The sequence below is a fragment of the Ornithodoros turicata genome, chromosome 7 (genome assembly GCF_037126465.1).
Source record: "Ornithodoros turicata isolate Travis chromosome 7, ASM3712646v1, whole genome shotgun sequence".
NCBI lineage: Eukaryota > Metazoa > Arthropoda > Arachnida > Ixodida > Argasidae > Ornithodoros > Ornithodoros turicata.
In genome coordinates, this window is record NC_088207.1 from 11163374 (window position 1) to 11179384 (window position 16011).

Sequence of the window (16011 nt, forward strand, 5' to 3'; positions counted from 1 at the left end):
TTGCAAAGAACGCGCCGGTTGCAGTTTGGTGTGCTTGGCTCCAATCTTGCAATAACAACAACATCAAATAAATTAATGATAACGAATGGGGAAATTCGCCAGGTAAGGTGCGGCCCGCTACCTCAAGGCATAATAGGGCAGGATGAGATATGTCCTGATGGTGAGGTGATGAACGATGCTAACTAGGGTCGATAGTCAGTGGAGTCAGTAAGACATCAGCACGGTAGGCAAAACCACAGCACACACCACACACAGCCAACAGGTACGAAGGCAGATCATAGGGTATCGAGGAGACCAGTGTGCCGGAGGAAAATCTTGAAATACTCATCAGCTTGGCAATGTTAGATGTGGTTAGACCTAGGGCCGAGAATGGTTGCCAATGTGAATGGTGCTGCCGTGATCGACTGCAGGCGGCACTGTAGAGCTGCTCTTTGGGAAGTGTAAATATGGCAGTCGACTAGCTGCTCGTGTTTGTAGTGGACATTTGCATGATCGAATTTACGAAGGGTACGGTGCATCTCTTCAACGTACTGGATAACGAGCTCAGTGTCGTCTGAATCAAGGTGTAGCACCATCACAGTACCTGTCCACATCGGGGAAAGAACATCCACCTAAACGGCGCAAAGGTGTGAGTATTTTTCGTTATTGGGGCTAACAAAGGTCTCTCAGTCCGTGTGGTTCAAATGCTATCATAGATTTCAGGATTGTGTGAATGGGTTAATTCTCATTTGCGTGACTCTGAACCTTGCCGCCGCTTACGGCACAGAGAGAGTAAAAAAAGAAAATAGAAGTTACCGAATCCAGTCCCTAAACTCAGGTGGTGCACTGTTGATAAAAGTATACTTCGTTTAGCATGACCTTAGAAACCATACTTCAGTAGTAGGGACCTATTACGCACAACGACATTCTTTTTCTAATCCAAGATGGCCAATTCAATCCAATTCTAAGCAAAATTCCAGTTCTAAGCCAACACAATCCAGTTGTAATCCAACACAAGCCAAATCCAAAGCCATATGATTGGCCGCCATTAGCTCCGCCCACTTCACGTTGATTGGCCCATGCTAAGCCTACTGATCATTGATTGGCTGTCTGTAGCTCCACTCCTTTATGCTAATTAGTTGGCTGGGCTCCGCCCAGTTCACGTTGAATGGCCCGTGCTAAGCCTACTGATCATTGATTGACTGTAGCTCCGCCCCTTTATGCTAATTACTCGGCTCTGCCCACTTCACGCTGATTGGTGCACACGTATCGCTGAGCACAGCTCCTCCCCCTTATGCTGATTAACCGGCTCCTCTGATTGGTCCATTCTAAGCCTACTGATCACTCTCCCACACTATCTAAGCCCTCTGATCCGTCCCCTGTTTAAGCCTACCGATTGGCCCGTTCTAAGCCCACTGATTGGGCCCCGCTGATCATAGCCTTCATTAGCGCCCGCCAGAGCCGTATATTAAAAGGAGTCTGGCCATTAATGGGTCATGCCTATACCTGAAGCTCCACCCACTTTTTTGGCTGTCTGACCAATGACGTGTTGAAATACTAGGCGCTATTGATCATCGAATCCTTACTATCTGCCCTCCTTATCCTGCATGGGCGGCGCCATTTTGGGTGGCAAGTGGATTGGATGGGATTGACTGGGATATGTGGTGTTACCTGATATTTTTCTGGATTTTGATGGGAAAAAGAATGACGCCACCTGTCGTGTCGTAAAGCATGTCGGGAAGCTAATGAATTTTGAATGTAAATAAATAACGTTCGCGTTGTGGGGGCGGGTCGCGGATCTTCGGTGGAGTGTTCGCGTTGTAGAGTTTGGTTACTTATCTCTGTTTTGGTTTTAGTTATGTTATAAGGGTTTGCGTATTCTGAAGGTTGCAGTTATGGGGTGGTGTCGAGTTGAAGGCTGTTGTAACAATTCATGGCGAAAGAAAGTTCGTGTGTTTCGTTTGCCTGCAGACCCTCGACGTCGGGAGGTGTGGCTGCGGAACATGGGTTTAACAACTGCAGTTTCGTCTCGAGCAGTGGATGTCAGGATCTGCGAGGTAAGACGAAACACGTTAAGAAATGAAGCGCTCTACGATGCTGTTTAGAAATGGTTACTTTATACGTTCGTGGCATTACAAAGAATAGAACATACATCAAGGTGAACCAAGTGCTGAAAGATGATGAAAGATGAAAGTCACTCAGAACATCACTTCTCTCATGAACCAAGTGCGGACGGTTTGTCCATTGGAAAATTATAATTTCACTGTGTTTCCGGAGCGAACAGTTGATAACCGCAACACAATATGATGTTCTACGCCGAGTCTCCAACAGAAATGTCACAGTAAATGAGCAGTTGAAATATAGCATTCGCCGGAAGTTTAGGCAGGCAGGGAGGATTTCAACCCCAGATCTCTCGATTCCCGGAAATAATTTGTGGTTGCCGTAACCATTTTCTAAGTCTGCATCAACTCGTTGTCGCAAAGTTAAGTCAAATTGAACCTGCCGGCACCGCTTTAGACTAAACTGAAGTAAACTAACTTGATAGATCCCGGTAGCGCAGAAAGTCTGAGGAGAAGCCGACTTGCAAAATGGTTAAGCCAGTCAAAACAACGCCGGAAATATTGTTGTACAGCAATATTTCCACAATTGCAGGCACACTTTGACGGCTCACAGTTTGAAAGCAACCGGGCAGATGGCAGAAAGATGCTGAAGCCAACTGCAGTTCCAAACCTCCTTCCTCACTTGATGTCTGTCAAGAGGGACACCGAGCATCACACTGTAAGTTTTGTGGTGCATATTGACACGTCATATGAACGTAGTGTGCTTGTAGACATCGAGCTAAAGTGGTGACAAATTTTTTTTTCGCTGTAGTACGCAATACTGTTGTACACAATGGCAAGTTATACATTTTTTTAAAACTGTGTTAACTTACCCTGCAATACCTGACATTCAGGGCAGCTCATCTACTTCACCTAGGGGAACTGCTGCAGGCCATTCATCTTGGACAGCTCCCACACTCCTTTCACCACAGGTAAGGCACATTGATCTGCAGAATGTTTTGGTTTCAGGTGCCAGGGAGCACACACAAGACCATGTCAGTGTCGATTCTGAGGCTGCAAGCCTGCATGTGCCATCAGTTTCATCAGAGCAACACACATGTCAGGGTGAATTGCTACCCCTTTCTGCGGTAAGGTCATCGTTCTGAGGTATGCAGCAGTGCTTAAGACATTAATAATTTGTCTCCACTAGGACATGCTGGGCACTGTGTGGAGTTCTGCATACCATCCGTGTCACGAAATGGGTCTGATAAGTGTGAGTTTTGATAGTATACTGTGTATTTGTGTAATCACTGATGGTACCTGCTGAAATAGCAGTAACTGCTATTCAACAACATCCTTCTTTTCTGTAAATCTGGGCAGCAAGTAGGCACAAGGGCTTGAAAATTCCAGTTCTTATTGGAAGCTTTTTAATGTTCTGTGACGTGCTTCTTTCCAGTGCTATGACCTTTCATGCAACTTAGCAGTTATATAAAAATGCCTTGCCCTATTCAGGTGACCAAGGACCACGCCTATGCTCGCATCCTATCTGGCAAAGGTGACCAGGCAGTCAGAAGTGTGAGTTTAGGATGTGTTTGAATTAAGCTATTAGCATTGGTACCATGAAGCTGAGTTTTGTCTGCTTGTCATTTTTCTTTGTACATCATAATAGCAGGTCAGAACAAGCCATTGCATGTCTATTGCAGACCAGCAAGACACCTTCACTTTCATTCTAGCATTGGTAGGCATTTTGTACAGGTGCCTTACAGTACCAACTCTGTTGCAGGTGGCAAGGCCATCAGACACAGCAACACAGGGAGTGTCACAACAAGGACCGTCATCTAGTTATGTGAGTAGTTGGTCAACTTTGATGACCCCCCACAATCAGAAATGGCAAGACATGTGTGTACCATAATTTCATGGACATGCCATTTCATGCCATTTCACATGTCATTCTTCTTCTAAAACCACTTCATTGATAAGGCACGAGGCACTTGTCACAAAATTTGTGACACATAAGCCAACCTTCACATAAGGTGCACCTAGTATGCTCAAGATAGATTTGTTTCATTCCTTTCCTTCATACTTCCTTCTTTTCCATTCTTTTTTGGCATATGTGTATATAAGTATTATCCCCTCTTTCAGGAGGTGCAGGTGCCAACAGACACAGTGGCAACCCCAACTGAGTGGCCTCCCTCTTGTAGCAACGTAAGTGATTGATCCATTTTAATCCCGCACATTGTTTTAAAATAACAATAAAGTAATTCTTGTACTTCAATCCTTGCAGCTGGACGATGGGCCCTCAGAGTTCCCGCTTGGTGCACCAGGAAACTCCGAGGCTGCTTTCCGTTCTATGGTACAAGCCGTGGCCCTCTTTTTTGGCATATACATAAAAGTATTATCCCCTCTTTCAGGAGGTGCAGGTGCCAACAGAAACAGTGGCAACCCCAACTGAGTGGCCTCCCTCTTGTAGCAACGTAAGTGATTGATCCATTTTAATCCCGCACATTGTTTTAAAATAACAATAAAGTAATTCTTGTACTTCAATCCTTGCAGCTGGACGATGGGCCCTCAGAGTTCCCGCTTGGTGCACCAGGAAACTCCGAGGCTGCTTTCCGTTCTATGGTACAAGCCGTGGCCCTCTTTTTTGGCATATACATAAAAGTATTATCCCCTCTTTCAGGAGGTGCAGGTGCCAACAGAAACAGTGGCAACCCCAACTGAGTGGCCTCCCTCTTGTAGCAACGTAAGTGATTGATACATTTTAATCCCGCACATTGTTTTAAAATAACAATAAAGTAATTCTTGTACTTCAATCCTTGCAGCTGGACGATGGGCCCTCAGAGTTCCCACTTGGTGCACCAGGAAACTCCGAGGCTGCTTTCCGTTCTATGGTACAAGCCGTGGCCCTCTTTTTTGGCATATACATAAAAGTATTATCCCCTCTTTCAGGAGGTGCAGGTGCCAACAGATACAGTGGCAACCCCAACTGAGTGGCCTCCCTCTTGTAGCAACGTAAGTGATTGATCCACTTTAATCCCGCACATTGTTTTAAAATGACAATAAAGTAATTCTTGTGCTTCAATCCTTGCAGCTGGACGATGGGCCCTCAGAGTTCCCGCTTGGTGCACCAGAAAACTCCGAGGCTGCTTTCCGTTCTATGGTACAAGCCGTGGCCCTCTTTTTTGGCATATACATAAAAGTATTATCCCCTCTTTCAGGAGGTGCAGGTGCCAACAGATACAGTGGCAACCCCAACTGAGTGGCCTCCCTCTTGTAGCAACGTAAGTGATTGATCCACTTTAATCCCGCACATTGTTTTAAAATGACAATAAAGTAATTCTTGTACTTCAATCCTTGCAGCTGGACGATGGGCCCTCAGAGTTCCCGCTTGGTGCACCAGAAAACTCCGAGGCTGCTTTCCGTTCTATGGTACAAGCCGTGGCCCTCTTTTTTGGCATATACATAAAAGTATTATCCCCTCTTTCAGGAGGTGCAGGTGCCAACAGATACAGTGGCAACCCCAACTGAGTGGCCTCCCTCTTGTAGCAACGTAAGTGATTGATCCACTTTAATCCCGCACATTGTTTTAAAATGACAATAAAGTAATTCTTGTACTTCAATCCTTGCAGCTGGACGATGGGCCCTCAGAGTTCCCGCTTGGTGCACCAGAAAACTCCGAGGCTGCTTTCCGTTCTATGGTACAAGCCGTGGCCCTCTTTTTTGGCATATACATAAAAGTATTATCCCCTCTTTCAGGAGGTGCAGGTGCCAACAGATACAGTGGCAACCCCAACTGAGTGGCCTCCCTCTTGTAGCAACGTAAGTGATTGATCCACTTTAATCCCGCACATTGCTTTAAAATGACAATAAAGTAATTCTTGTACTTCAATCCTTGCAGCTGGACGATGGGCCCTCAGAGTTCCCGCTTGGTGCACCAGAAAACTCCGAGGCTGCTTTCCGTTCTATGGTACAAGCCGTGGCCCTCTTTTTTGGCATATACATAAAAGTATTATCCCCTCTTTCAGGAGGTGCAGGTGCCAACAGATACAGTGGCAACCCCAACTGAGTGGCCTCCCTCTTGTAGCAACGTAAGTGATTGCATTTTTGCAAATTTTTTTGCCCTCACATTTTTGCAAATGTAAGTGTGACTGACTTCCTATAGTAGGAGAGCCGTATGGTACACAAAGTAGGGGAAGTATTATCTTGGAAAATGAAATCAAATTGGCATATTGCTCTTTACAAGTTGTATTGTGCAAAAAAAATTGTAGACTAGGCTGCACTGTGCACGTCCCTAAATATATTCATACTTCGAACATACATTTTGTTGCAAGAAAGATCCTCACACACACAACCGAAAAATTGTGTGGGATGAAGAGATATGGCATGCATCCTTGTCCCAAGTTGTGAGTCAGTTTTTTTCAGCACCAACTCACTCGCGACAGCAGCGTGCATTATTAAACTGTCATCATTACACACATGTTACTGTGTATAGAAGGATGTGCATGTCTAATCAGGGGATACAATACTAACAATTGTCACAGTTTTTACATTATTGCTAAGCATTTTCAGTACCGTACGAGACCTGTGTTATATACCGGGTGTTTCAGTTACGTCCTCGGGCTAAATAATTCACGAATGGGTGCACCAATCAAATAACTTTCTTTTTTACAGCTATCTGTCTGATACCACGTGGAAGCCACGCATCGTGTGAATGAGTGCAAGGGGCTCATTATTTAAATAACAATTTAAATTAGTTTTGTGAAAAACATGACTTGCACAGCAGAGCGCTGTCTGCATTAAAATGGGTACTACCCCTTTTGGGACCTCTGGTGGACACCTCTTAAAGAAAAATCTGCCACCGAAGTGGGCCATTTGTTGCAGTAATTAATTGGTTTCGGTTTACATATTTTCGTAGAAGTTCATCACAGTGAAGCGCAGAAGGATGCTCTTCCACTCCTTTATCCAGCAATGAATTGCATGTTCTTGAGCTTACTTCGCTATGGGGAGTTCTGAAGAAAAAATGGAAAGCGTGTGATATCAAGGCGATGCAAGGTGATTAACTGTGTTTCGTCTGTGCGATCATAACAGAGAAAGGGCGCATATCAGTCAGATAAGCGGGGTGGGGACTGGCGTAGCCTGTCTGATGCTGTTACTTTTTCTTAAGCACTGCCCGTTGCGATGTAAGCTCAAGAACACGTAACTCATTGGTGGGTAAGGGAGTGGAAGCACGTCCTTTTGGGCTTCACCGCTATCAGCCACTACAAAGACATGTAAACCAAAGCCAATTAATTACTGCAACAAATGACCCGCTTCTGTGGCAGATTTTTTCTAAAAGGTGTTCAAAAGGTGAAGTTACCAAAAAGGGTAGTACCCATTTTAATGCCGAGAGCACCCTGCTTTAGAAGTTGTGTTTTTCTAGAAACTCATTTGAATTTGTATTTAAATAATGAGCACCTCCCAGACATTCACACAGTGCGCAGGCTATAGTTGGTGTCAGACAGATATTTGTAAAGAAAAAGTTTTTCGATTGATGCACCGCAAATTATGTATCCCGGGGATTTAACTGAGACACCCTGTAGAATATTTTCTATTCAGGCTTGTTCATTGCTCACACTACCGTGCTTCCTTTTTCTTGAAGGTGACAGAGAAAAGTGAGATGACCCCTTCTCAACAAAGAGTTTCTTTGAGCATGGATGTGAATTGTACATGCATTTAATATGGTTTCATAGTTATGATTGTGAAGCAAATAATGTTGCAAAATGAAACTGCTCTGTTCATCACACCCTCAGGAATTCTGCGGCATGGCTAGCAGCTCAGACATGGCTACTGTTTTCGTGGTACAGTTCTCGGATGTTGTGTAACTTACTTGCATATGTTCCTCACAGGCACTAACATCCCAGGAAAGTGCACCATCTCTGTCACAAGAAAGATTCTCAGTAGGCAGCAATGTATGTATCATGCATTGTTCCACCTTCTCTTTACAATGCAACAGGTGATCCAGGTGCACATTATGATTATAGCAGAGATAAATGGTAGAGCAGTGCATCACAGGGATGTTGGGGGTTAACTAGATATGATGACTGTGTTCTAGGGTAAAATATTCCTAGATAAATATTTGTGTTATATTTGAAAAGAAAGATATACTGAGGGGAGTGGTGCATATTTGAAACCAAGACAGGATGACCAATAAGCACGGCTGAAAAGCATTTAGGTTGTGCAATATATAGTAAATGTGCAAATGTTGTGTATGGTATATGGAACCGACAAGACACAAGATATCTGCCTGCAAAGTCTTCAAATTCTTATCTTTGCTTTATAGAGGATACACTTGCAAGAAGTAGAGTAATCAGATTACATAAAATGAGCTACTCTATTTTTGGATGGCTGATTAAGTACCTTACACAAAGGTTGAGAATGCATATTAAAGCCCAGATAATAAAGATTGGTTTACGCATAGAGAGGATGAAGGATGGCAAACATACAATTGATACTAAGTAACTACCCTGACATACCAGTAGACTGCACGCAACCCCTCACCTATACATTTACTTAACAAGCTACAAGCTCATCCCATCATGACAATCAAATTATGTGGGTATCAGCCCTGCTAAAGAATTTGCATTCTTTTCTGGACAGTGCTATGGAAGGCTGACGAACTCACTGTTCCTAGCATACCTTTGTTTTCTCATAAGGCTGACGATTTTCTATGTCAATGCCTTAGGTACTTCCTACTTTTGACTTTTCGTAATTTTGCTTATAAGGCTGGTGTTTCTAATTAAATTAAATACAACCTTCCCTGCTCAACAAATGTGAGATATGGAATGGAAACTCAATACTAGTGGAACCGTACACTGTTATATGGCTTGCTGGCAGCTACTCACATATTCACATTAGTTTTGACCATCACCCTTGGTGTGTCATACATTGGGATATCTGTGGTCACATAACACTTTGATCATCTGGTGAATCGAAGAGAGTTGTGAAAATCATCACGCACACATAAAGCGTGCATTGAACTAGTGAATATGGTAATGAGGCTACGGTCTGTCCTGTTATGTTCAGCCATTCACTCCTGAAGAAAGGGTGAAGCTTTTGAGACGTGTTGCACATCTGGAGAAGTTGACGTGACAGTCAAGGAGAAGATGCCGTACTCTGTCTCTGTCAAAGAAACGTCTTGAAAAGGGACTACAGGGTGTATTCAGGAAGGACCAACTTGCTGCACTATCTCGATCAAGCAATCGTGGGTGCAAGTGGTCTCAAGCTACGGTGAAGACAGGATTGCAGCTTCATTTCTCCTGTGGGACGTCTGGGTATGAGACTATTCTCAACCAGAAACTCCCATTCCCCTCTGCCAGGACACTGAGACGTAGGGTACAAGGTATACCCTCATTCATTATATTCTTTTTCTGTTTCATGTGGTGAGGTGGTGTGAATGTGAGGTACGAAGCTGCACAAAGTGTGCGTTGAATTTCGGAACGGGTCATCCTACATAAATTAAAGCATTGTTGAATTAAGAAAATTTTCAGTGCTTTGCTGCAGTGTTTCAAGATTTGGGTTCTATGGGGTACTAGGATTGATAGGCAGTGCTTGAAATGTTCCTGAGGCATCACAAATCACATGAATGGTTTATGTTTTAATGCTTTATAAGCACTCTATTATTATATATTTGTGCAGTTGAGGTGTGAAGCTATTTGTTATCAAAATGGATATGGGGTAACATTATTGGCTTGGAGGAATTTGAATATCATCTCATGGTTGGTTTATGTTCAGAGCTCTATCCTGTGATACATAATTTCTTTAGCGTCGTAATGTTAACTGGTCAGAAGAATTTCAGGAAATTTACTGACTTTAGTGATTGTACAAACACAGTATATACAGGATATTCAGGTATAGTGATTTTACAGGACAAACGTTCACAGAACACGCTCCGATGCATTCCTTCCTCAGAGTGATTCACTAGCAGTGAATGGTACAATGTGAACTTACAAAGAGGAGACTGGGTTACCTAGGCACATGTCTGTAAGTCCATACGGTCCCATTCGCTGCTAGCGTGTCACTCTGAGGAAGGAATGTGCCGGAGCGTGTTCCGAAAACTTTTGTTCAGCACTGTACAGGCAAGGGTGCAGTTGCTTAGCTCATCATTTTTTACTGCATGCAAGCACTTAATGTTCATGTGTCCCTGTCGTGCCTATGTAATGTTTTTGTAGTGTATGTCATGCCTTTCACAATATGGCAGTGATACTCTATAACATGGAATTTTAGCCACTGTATGTAATTGTGCATGACTTTGTTTAGACTTGAAACACATATTTTCATTTAAACAATTAGCATATGAGATGTATCATTCTGTCGTCTTGTCAACAGGGATCAAATTTCAACCAGGAATACTGCATGAGGTGTTCCAGCTTCTCCAGGCAAAAGTGCCTGGCCTCAACGAACAAGAACGTTGCTGCCTCCTGATGATTGACGAAATGTCCATCCAACAACGAATCGAATATGACTCTTCAACAAGCTCTGTTCGCGGTTACACCACACTTCCTGTGCCAGGTGCTGACTGCAACGTGCCTGCTTCACATGGCCTTGTCTTCATGGTGTGTGGCATATCAACCCGATGGAAGCAAGTTGTTGCATACCACTATACAGGTAGATATATTGTTACAACAGGTACAAGATAACAGTTTGGGCTGATATGTTAGAAACGAGAAAGTAAAGACACACCATACGGTGGTATTCCACCACAGCTATTATGCACAGTACTTCAACGCATTGCACAAAAGGCTGGAAAAGAGGTGCGACAAGTATGGGTTATATGCCATGAAAAATGGAAGGATAGAAAAACTGTACCTTCTTATTAACATTGCCTCTCTGTTTGACCATGTCTAATAGTATGGGAAGTGACATAGTGGTTTTGGTCTGTCACATGACTAGAGTTTCTGTGCATCTTCTGGAGAATCCCAAACAGTATTTAGAAAAGAGAGAGCGCAACCGGGATGGTATATGATGATGAGAAGGAATGAGAGACACTGAGACGAAAAGGAGGAACACCAACACTTTCTCAGACACAGCAACCTTGCTGTGCCTGAGGAAGTGTTGGTGTTCCTTTTTCTCTCAGTGTCTTTGGTTTTTTTCTCGTCATCAAGATTCTTCACTGATTATCACGTGGTAGCGAAATATCTTACTTTATGCAGGAGCTTCCTTCAGCGGCATCGATGCTGGAAATTTCACTGCATCAGTCATTGAAAAGTGCTTTGACATCGGCCTGAAGGTTCTTGCAATAACAACAGATATGGCACCAGGAAACAGGTCAATGTGGCAATATTTTGGTGTCGTCACAGGAAAGCACAGCCGTGTAGCCAATGTTGCCAAACATCCTTCATTTGGCAACCACATCATCAGAGTGCTTGCAGATGTTCCACATCTTGTGAAGAATTTGTGCTCGCATATCGTTAGTGGACAACAGATCATAATTGATCCTGTAGACGTTGCGAAACATGGTTTGGTTGGTAACACAGTGAGTATAGAACCCATCAAAAGACTTGTACAGCACCAAGTAGGAAGTACTTTCAAGCTAGCTCCTAACTTGAAGCCAGAGCTGTTAGATCCGAACCACTTTGACAAAATGAAGGTCTGCAATGCGATGTACATCTTCAGCAACTCAACAGCAACAGCTCTTCGCACAATGGTGAAAGAACATGGCTGGGAGGAAACCGTACTAGTTACGGCATGGTTTCTTCAGCAAGTGAACCACTGGTTTGACATTATTTGCAGCCGCCACCCAGTCATGGCTCTGAGCAGACACAACCCTGCGAGACACGAAGAAGCTGTGGCTTCCCTGGAAACTTTCATGGACATGTTCTGTCGCATGAAAATTGGGAATGGACAATTCAAACCGTGTCAGGCAGGGGTTCGCCTCTCGACAACTTCAATCCTGCAGCTGCAGCAGTACCTTCTTGAGGACCTCTCCTTTGAGTTCTTACTGACATCAAGGTTTACACAGGATAGCCTTGAAAACTTTTTTTCAACTGTACGTCTCAAGAACCCCACTCCAACGCCAATGGAATTCAAAATGGCCTTGAAAATCATAAGCATTAGTCAATATCTGAAAGTCGCAACTACAGGATCATACGAAGTAGATGACGGTACATACTTTTTGGCAGACTTTGACACCTCTCTTGTCAGCAACAACTTGGATGTTGACATAGACGTTGACAATATGACATATGGAAGGCCAATTCTAACTGAAGTTGAAGAAAGCGCCTTTTACTACTATGCAGGCTACATTCTGTCTAGAGTCATAAAGAACAATAAGGTTTGTAGCCAGTGCACAAATGCTGTAGTTGCAAAACCAAATGAGATTTCAAGGGTTCAACAGTTCACTCTGGAAAAATCTTACGGAGTTGATTCACTGACATGCCCATCAGCAGGTGCCTATGAACTCCTCCTCCGCTGCGAATCCGGCTTTAGGAGCAACATCAAGCAATATATGGACAAGGACTACATCATTTCTACTCTTTCTGGTAAGATGTCTCTAGCTTCCGAGGACATTGACATACCACAATGCCACGGAATTAAGGACAACATCATAAAGCGTTTTTGCCATGCACGGTTGCAGCTCCATCTTTCAGAGCTAAGTGAAAGCATGTGTGTGCAAAGGATTGATAGGAGCAGCATGAGCATGTGTGCACCTAGACGCCAGTAGTGCTTGCATGTTTTTTTACATTCATTTCTGCTCGTCTCACTATGTGTAGCGGACGCATATCCTGCGCGACCTACTGTGAGTCCTTGTGCATGTGGTGGACGCATGTCTTTCTGTGCAATCTGCTCTGTGCTTCAATACAGGTGGTGGACGCATTCTGCTATGCATGTGCTACTCTGTGCTTCAATACAGGTGGTGGACGCATTCTGCTATGCATGTGCTACTCTGTGTTTCAGTACTGCATGGTGATGGACGCACCTTGTTCAGCGCAATCTACCATGTTCCACACTGTCAGTAGTGAACACATGTGCCAGTGTGCTCTACAGTGTGTGACGCCATGGGCAGAGGAGGCATGCCTTTGTGCCATCAACCTTAGTCAGCAGTGCCTAACTATTGCCATTAGTCGAGCACTTGTGAACTACACAGCCTAGTCAGGTGCTTCCGAACTGTAGTGCTTAGTTTTGGTGCTTCTGAACTACTTCCCCCTTAAACTATCCCTACCTTGTCGTGGTAAGGGGGCTTGTGTACCTCTGGGATGCTATGAGCTAAACTAGCTACAGTTAATGCTGTAACTAGGGTCACCCATGCTAGACAGGTCATAGTGGAGAGGTCAGACAAAAAGGGATATACAAGCTGTAACACCCAGTTTGTTGACTAACCGTGTCCATTGGTCTGAAGTGTCATGCTTAAGATATATTAATCACGTTAGGGTGCTAATACTGTTCCACAAGTAACAAGATTCATGCATTTGTGACTATAGCAACAGCACGTTTGGAGCATGATGTGGCCTTGCTTAAACTTGCATACTAATATTTTGCATGTTGTTTTTCTGTTCAAATGCCATCTTTATGATAATCTACGATAAGCCATCCCACATGTGGGCTACCCTCATCACAGTTGTTGAAGAAGAGATAATCTTGACATCTCATTTTCGTTCCCCACATAAAGACTGGGGCCTACTCAGAGCTGCATACATGTGTTACATGTACATGCATGTTGGGATTTTATGTTACACATGTTTTGGCTTATTTTTCTGCCTCAAGCTTGCATATGAATTGCTCTTTCTGCAGATTTATCCATATACTGTGCTTATATGTTATAATGCAAGAGCTTAAAGGATAATGCTGGTATAGTTGGTCAATGGAACTCGGAAGAACACAACACTGATTGTGTCGACTAAGGTTTCTCTGAGGTAAGAACTTTCTGCATTCTACGTCGCGGCAGTTCTCTGTGGTCTCATGCTGTGTACGCAGCACCAAAGTGAAGCAGAAAAGTAAACGACTGGTGAAATGTAGAAGTAAACATAGTACCTGTATACTTATAGCAGACATAGAACACCGACAAAGTAGACTGAGTAACCATAATCATAGCTGCTGAAAATCAAAATCTACTGCATTTTCTGCTGATGTAGAAAAATACAAACTGCAACCCTTTTGTAAAGAGCCCTTGATTTGCACGATGGGTACACAATATATTGGGAACAGTATACTGTACTATTGGTAATAGGTTATCTGTTGAAACCCTGTGCACACTGAGCTGTCTGACAAGAGAAAGTTAGACCACAAGTAGGGCTCTGGCCCAGAGTCCCCTGCAGTCAGTGCCTATACACTTGTCATGATACTCCTATTCAGGAGTCAACCTTCATGCAGAACTGATTATACGAACAGGTAACCCTGTCTATAAAATATTTCGATTCATTGAGATGTTTGTTATGTACCTCATATTTTATTTCATGAAAGATTGGTATATATATTGGTGGTATATGCATCTGCATTTGTGTCTAAATGTGTACTGCATGCTTGCTTTGCTTTGGACAATGGAACTGTACACTTTCCTGGAAGACTGTATGCAGAGAGTATCAGTAAGTGAAGTAGGTAAAGCATTGTAGCCAATTTTTCCATGATCACCTGGATGTCTAGGCATCATTTGAGGCTTGCAAGGCAGGTGAGTCATACAGAGGATGACACACATGGATCATCAAAGATGTCACAAAAGTACACATTGATATTGGTGCTAATGTTGTGTACTGGAGAGTGCTGGAAAAATTTGTAAGGTAACACACACACTTTGCATTGCATTATCTGCCATGCAATAGTCAGCATTTCATGATGGAGTGTGTCGTCATGGATGATTAAAGACGACCGCTATGACAGAAATAGCTGCACATGTGATTCGTTATTACCAGTGTGTACAAGTACCTGCACTTCATCTCAGAAATAAAGTACACGTTATCGCACAGGCTTTTGCTGTTCAAAGCAGTGCATTTGTGTTTTTCTGTGTCCTGGTCAAATTATATAGTAACATTACTGACATCTGCAGACATCACTGGTGCATCCGATGATTAGTCACCTTGGGGGTATAATGTCTAATTGGCAAAACCCATGGCCCGTAGTGTGAAAAGCTATCTTTTCATCACTTGACTACATAGTGTTTTGTTTCAAAAACACATGAACAAAGGAGATTTCATTTCCCATTGTTGCGGTCTCTGGCTTTGTTTATTTATACAATATACATGTTTACACAGGTACACTAGATGGGTAATTATGTTAAGTCTGAAGAGTGGCAGCGCATGCATACCGAAGTAGTGGTCATGATTAGACACAAGAAAATCAGGAAACATGATAGAACAAAACCAAGGTAGAAATTTGGGGTAGTCTGTACATAGCCATGAGTAAAAACTTGCAGCCAAAGAGAGGACGGGACACAACGGTAGCAACACACAACAGCGGGAACTGCAGACTCAACTAAAGGATTTATTAACAGTACGTCACTTAAAAAGGCGTAAGAATGTATGACACATAGTGGTAAGGGTAACGTGCTCCAACAAAGCTAGTCTCCGCCAAGATACTAGATCTCGACCACGAAGAGGTTCAAAGAAGTCTGGCTAATACACTTCACCCAAAGAGGCCAAAGAGGGAGGCCTCCACAATCTCTCGAACATTCTTTTCTTTGAAGCGAGCACTCATGGAACAAAACACCAGGAAAATTATTCATTTTTATTTGTAGAATACAAATGATTTTGTAAAAATAACTAGCCCACATCGCATAGACACTTGCAGGTCCTGACTTATTTTCACGCGCATGCCAAAGGCCAAATGTCCCAGTATTTACTTACGCAAGAATACTTCTCGCTTGCTACATTTGTAAGTCGACATTTCGATCAAGATATAGCTTCTAGAAGCCAGACACAACTTACAAGTAAACCAGTAAACTACAAAAACGTATATACGTAGGGCAGAGGCACGATCTTGACGTTGGTTGTTCCAATCACTAGTCGTCGTTGGGGGAGCAACGAAT

The 16011-nt window shown here is 43.3% G+C and overlaps 2 protein-coding genes across 3 annotated transcripts; both read left to right on the forward strand.

The window, feature by feature from the left end:
* Nucleotides 1-1954: 1954 nt before the first annotated feature.
* On the forward strand, nt 1955-14955 carry LOC135400204 (histone-lysine N-methyltransferase 2D-like). 2 transcript variants are annotated; one of them, XM_064631962.1, is made up of 26 exons: nt 1955-2036; nt 2632-2757; nt 2933-3166; nt 3229-3291; nt 3531-3593; nt 3802-3864; nt 4161-4223; nt 4303-4371; nt 4430-4492; nt 4572-4640; nt 4699-4761; nt 4841-4909; nt 4968-5030; nt 5110-5178; nt 5237-5299; nt 5379-5447; nt 5506-5568; nt 5648-5716; nt 5775-5837; nt 5917-5985; nt 6044-6106; nt 7904-7966; nt 9081-9396; nt 10383-10661; nt 11207-12327; nt 12443-14955. In XM_064631962.1, exons 1-23 carry the CDS (start codon nt 1983-1985, stop codon nt 9144-9146), a joined length of 1719 nt encoding a protein of 572 aa, XP_064488032.1. In that variant the 5' UTR covers nt 1955-1982; the 3' UTR covers nt 9147-9396; nt 10383-10661; nt 11207-12327; nt 12443-14955. The 2 variants fall into 2 exon arrangements, with proteins under 2 accessions (XP_064488032.1, XP_064488031.1); XM_064631961.1 differs by having other exon boundaries at nt 11207-14955.
* On the forward strand, nt 10355-12717 carry LOC135400450 (uncharacterized). Its single transcript, XM_064632282.1, has 2 exons — nt 10355-10565; nt 11207-12717. The coding sequence occupies exons 1-2, from the start codon at nt 10355-10357 to the stop codon at nt 12715-12717; spliced, it is 1722 nt and encodes a 573-aa protein (XP_064488352.1).
* Nucleotides 14956-16011: the final 1056 nt, after the last annotated feature.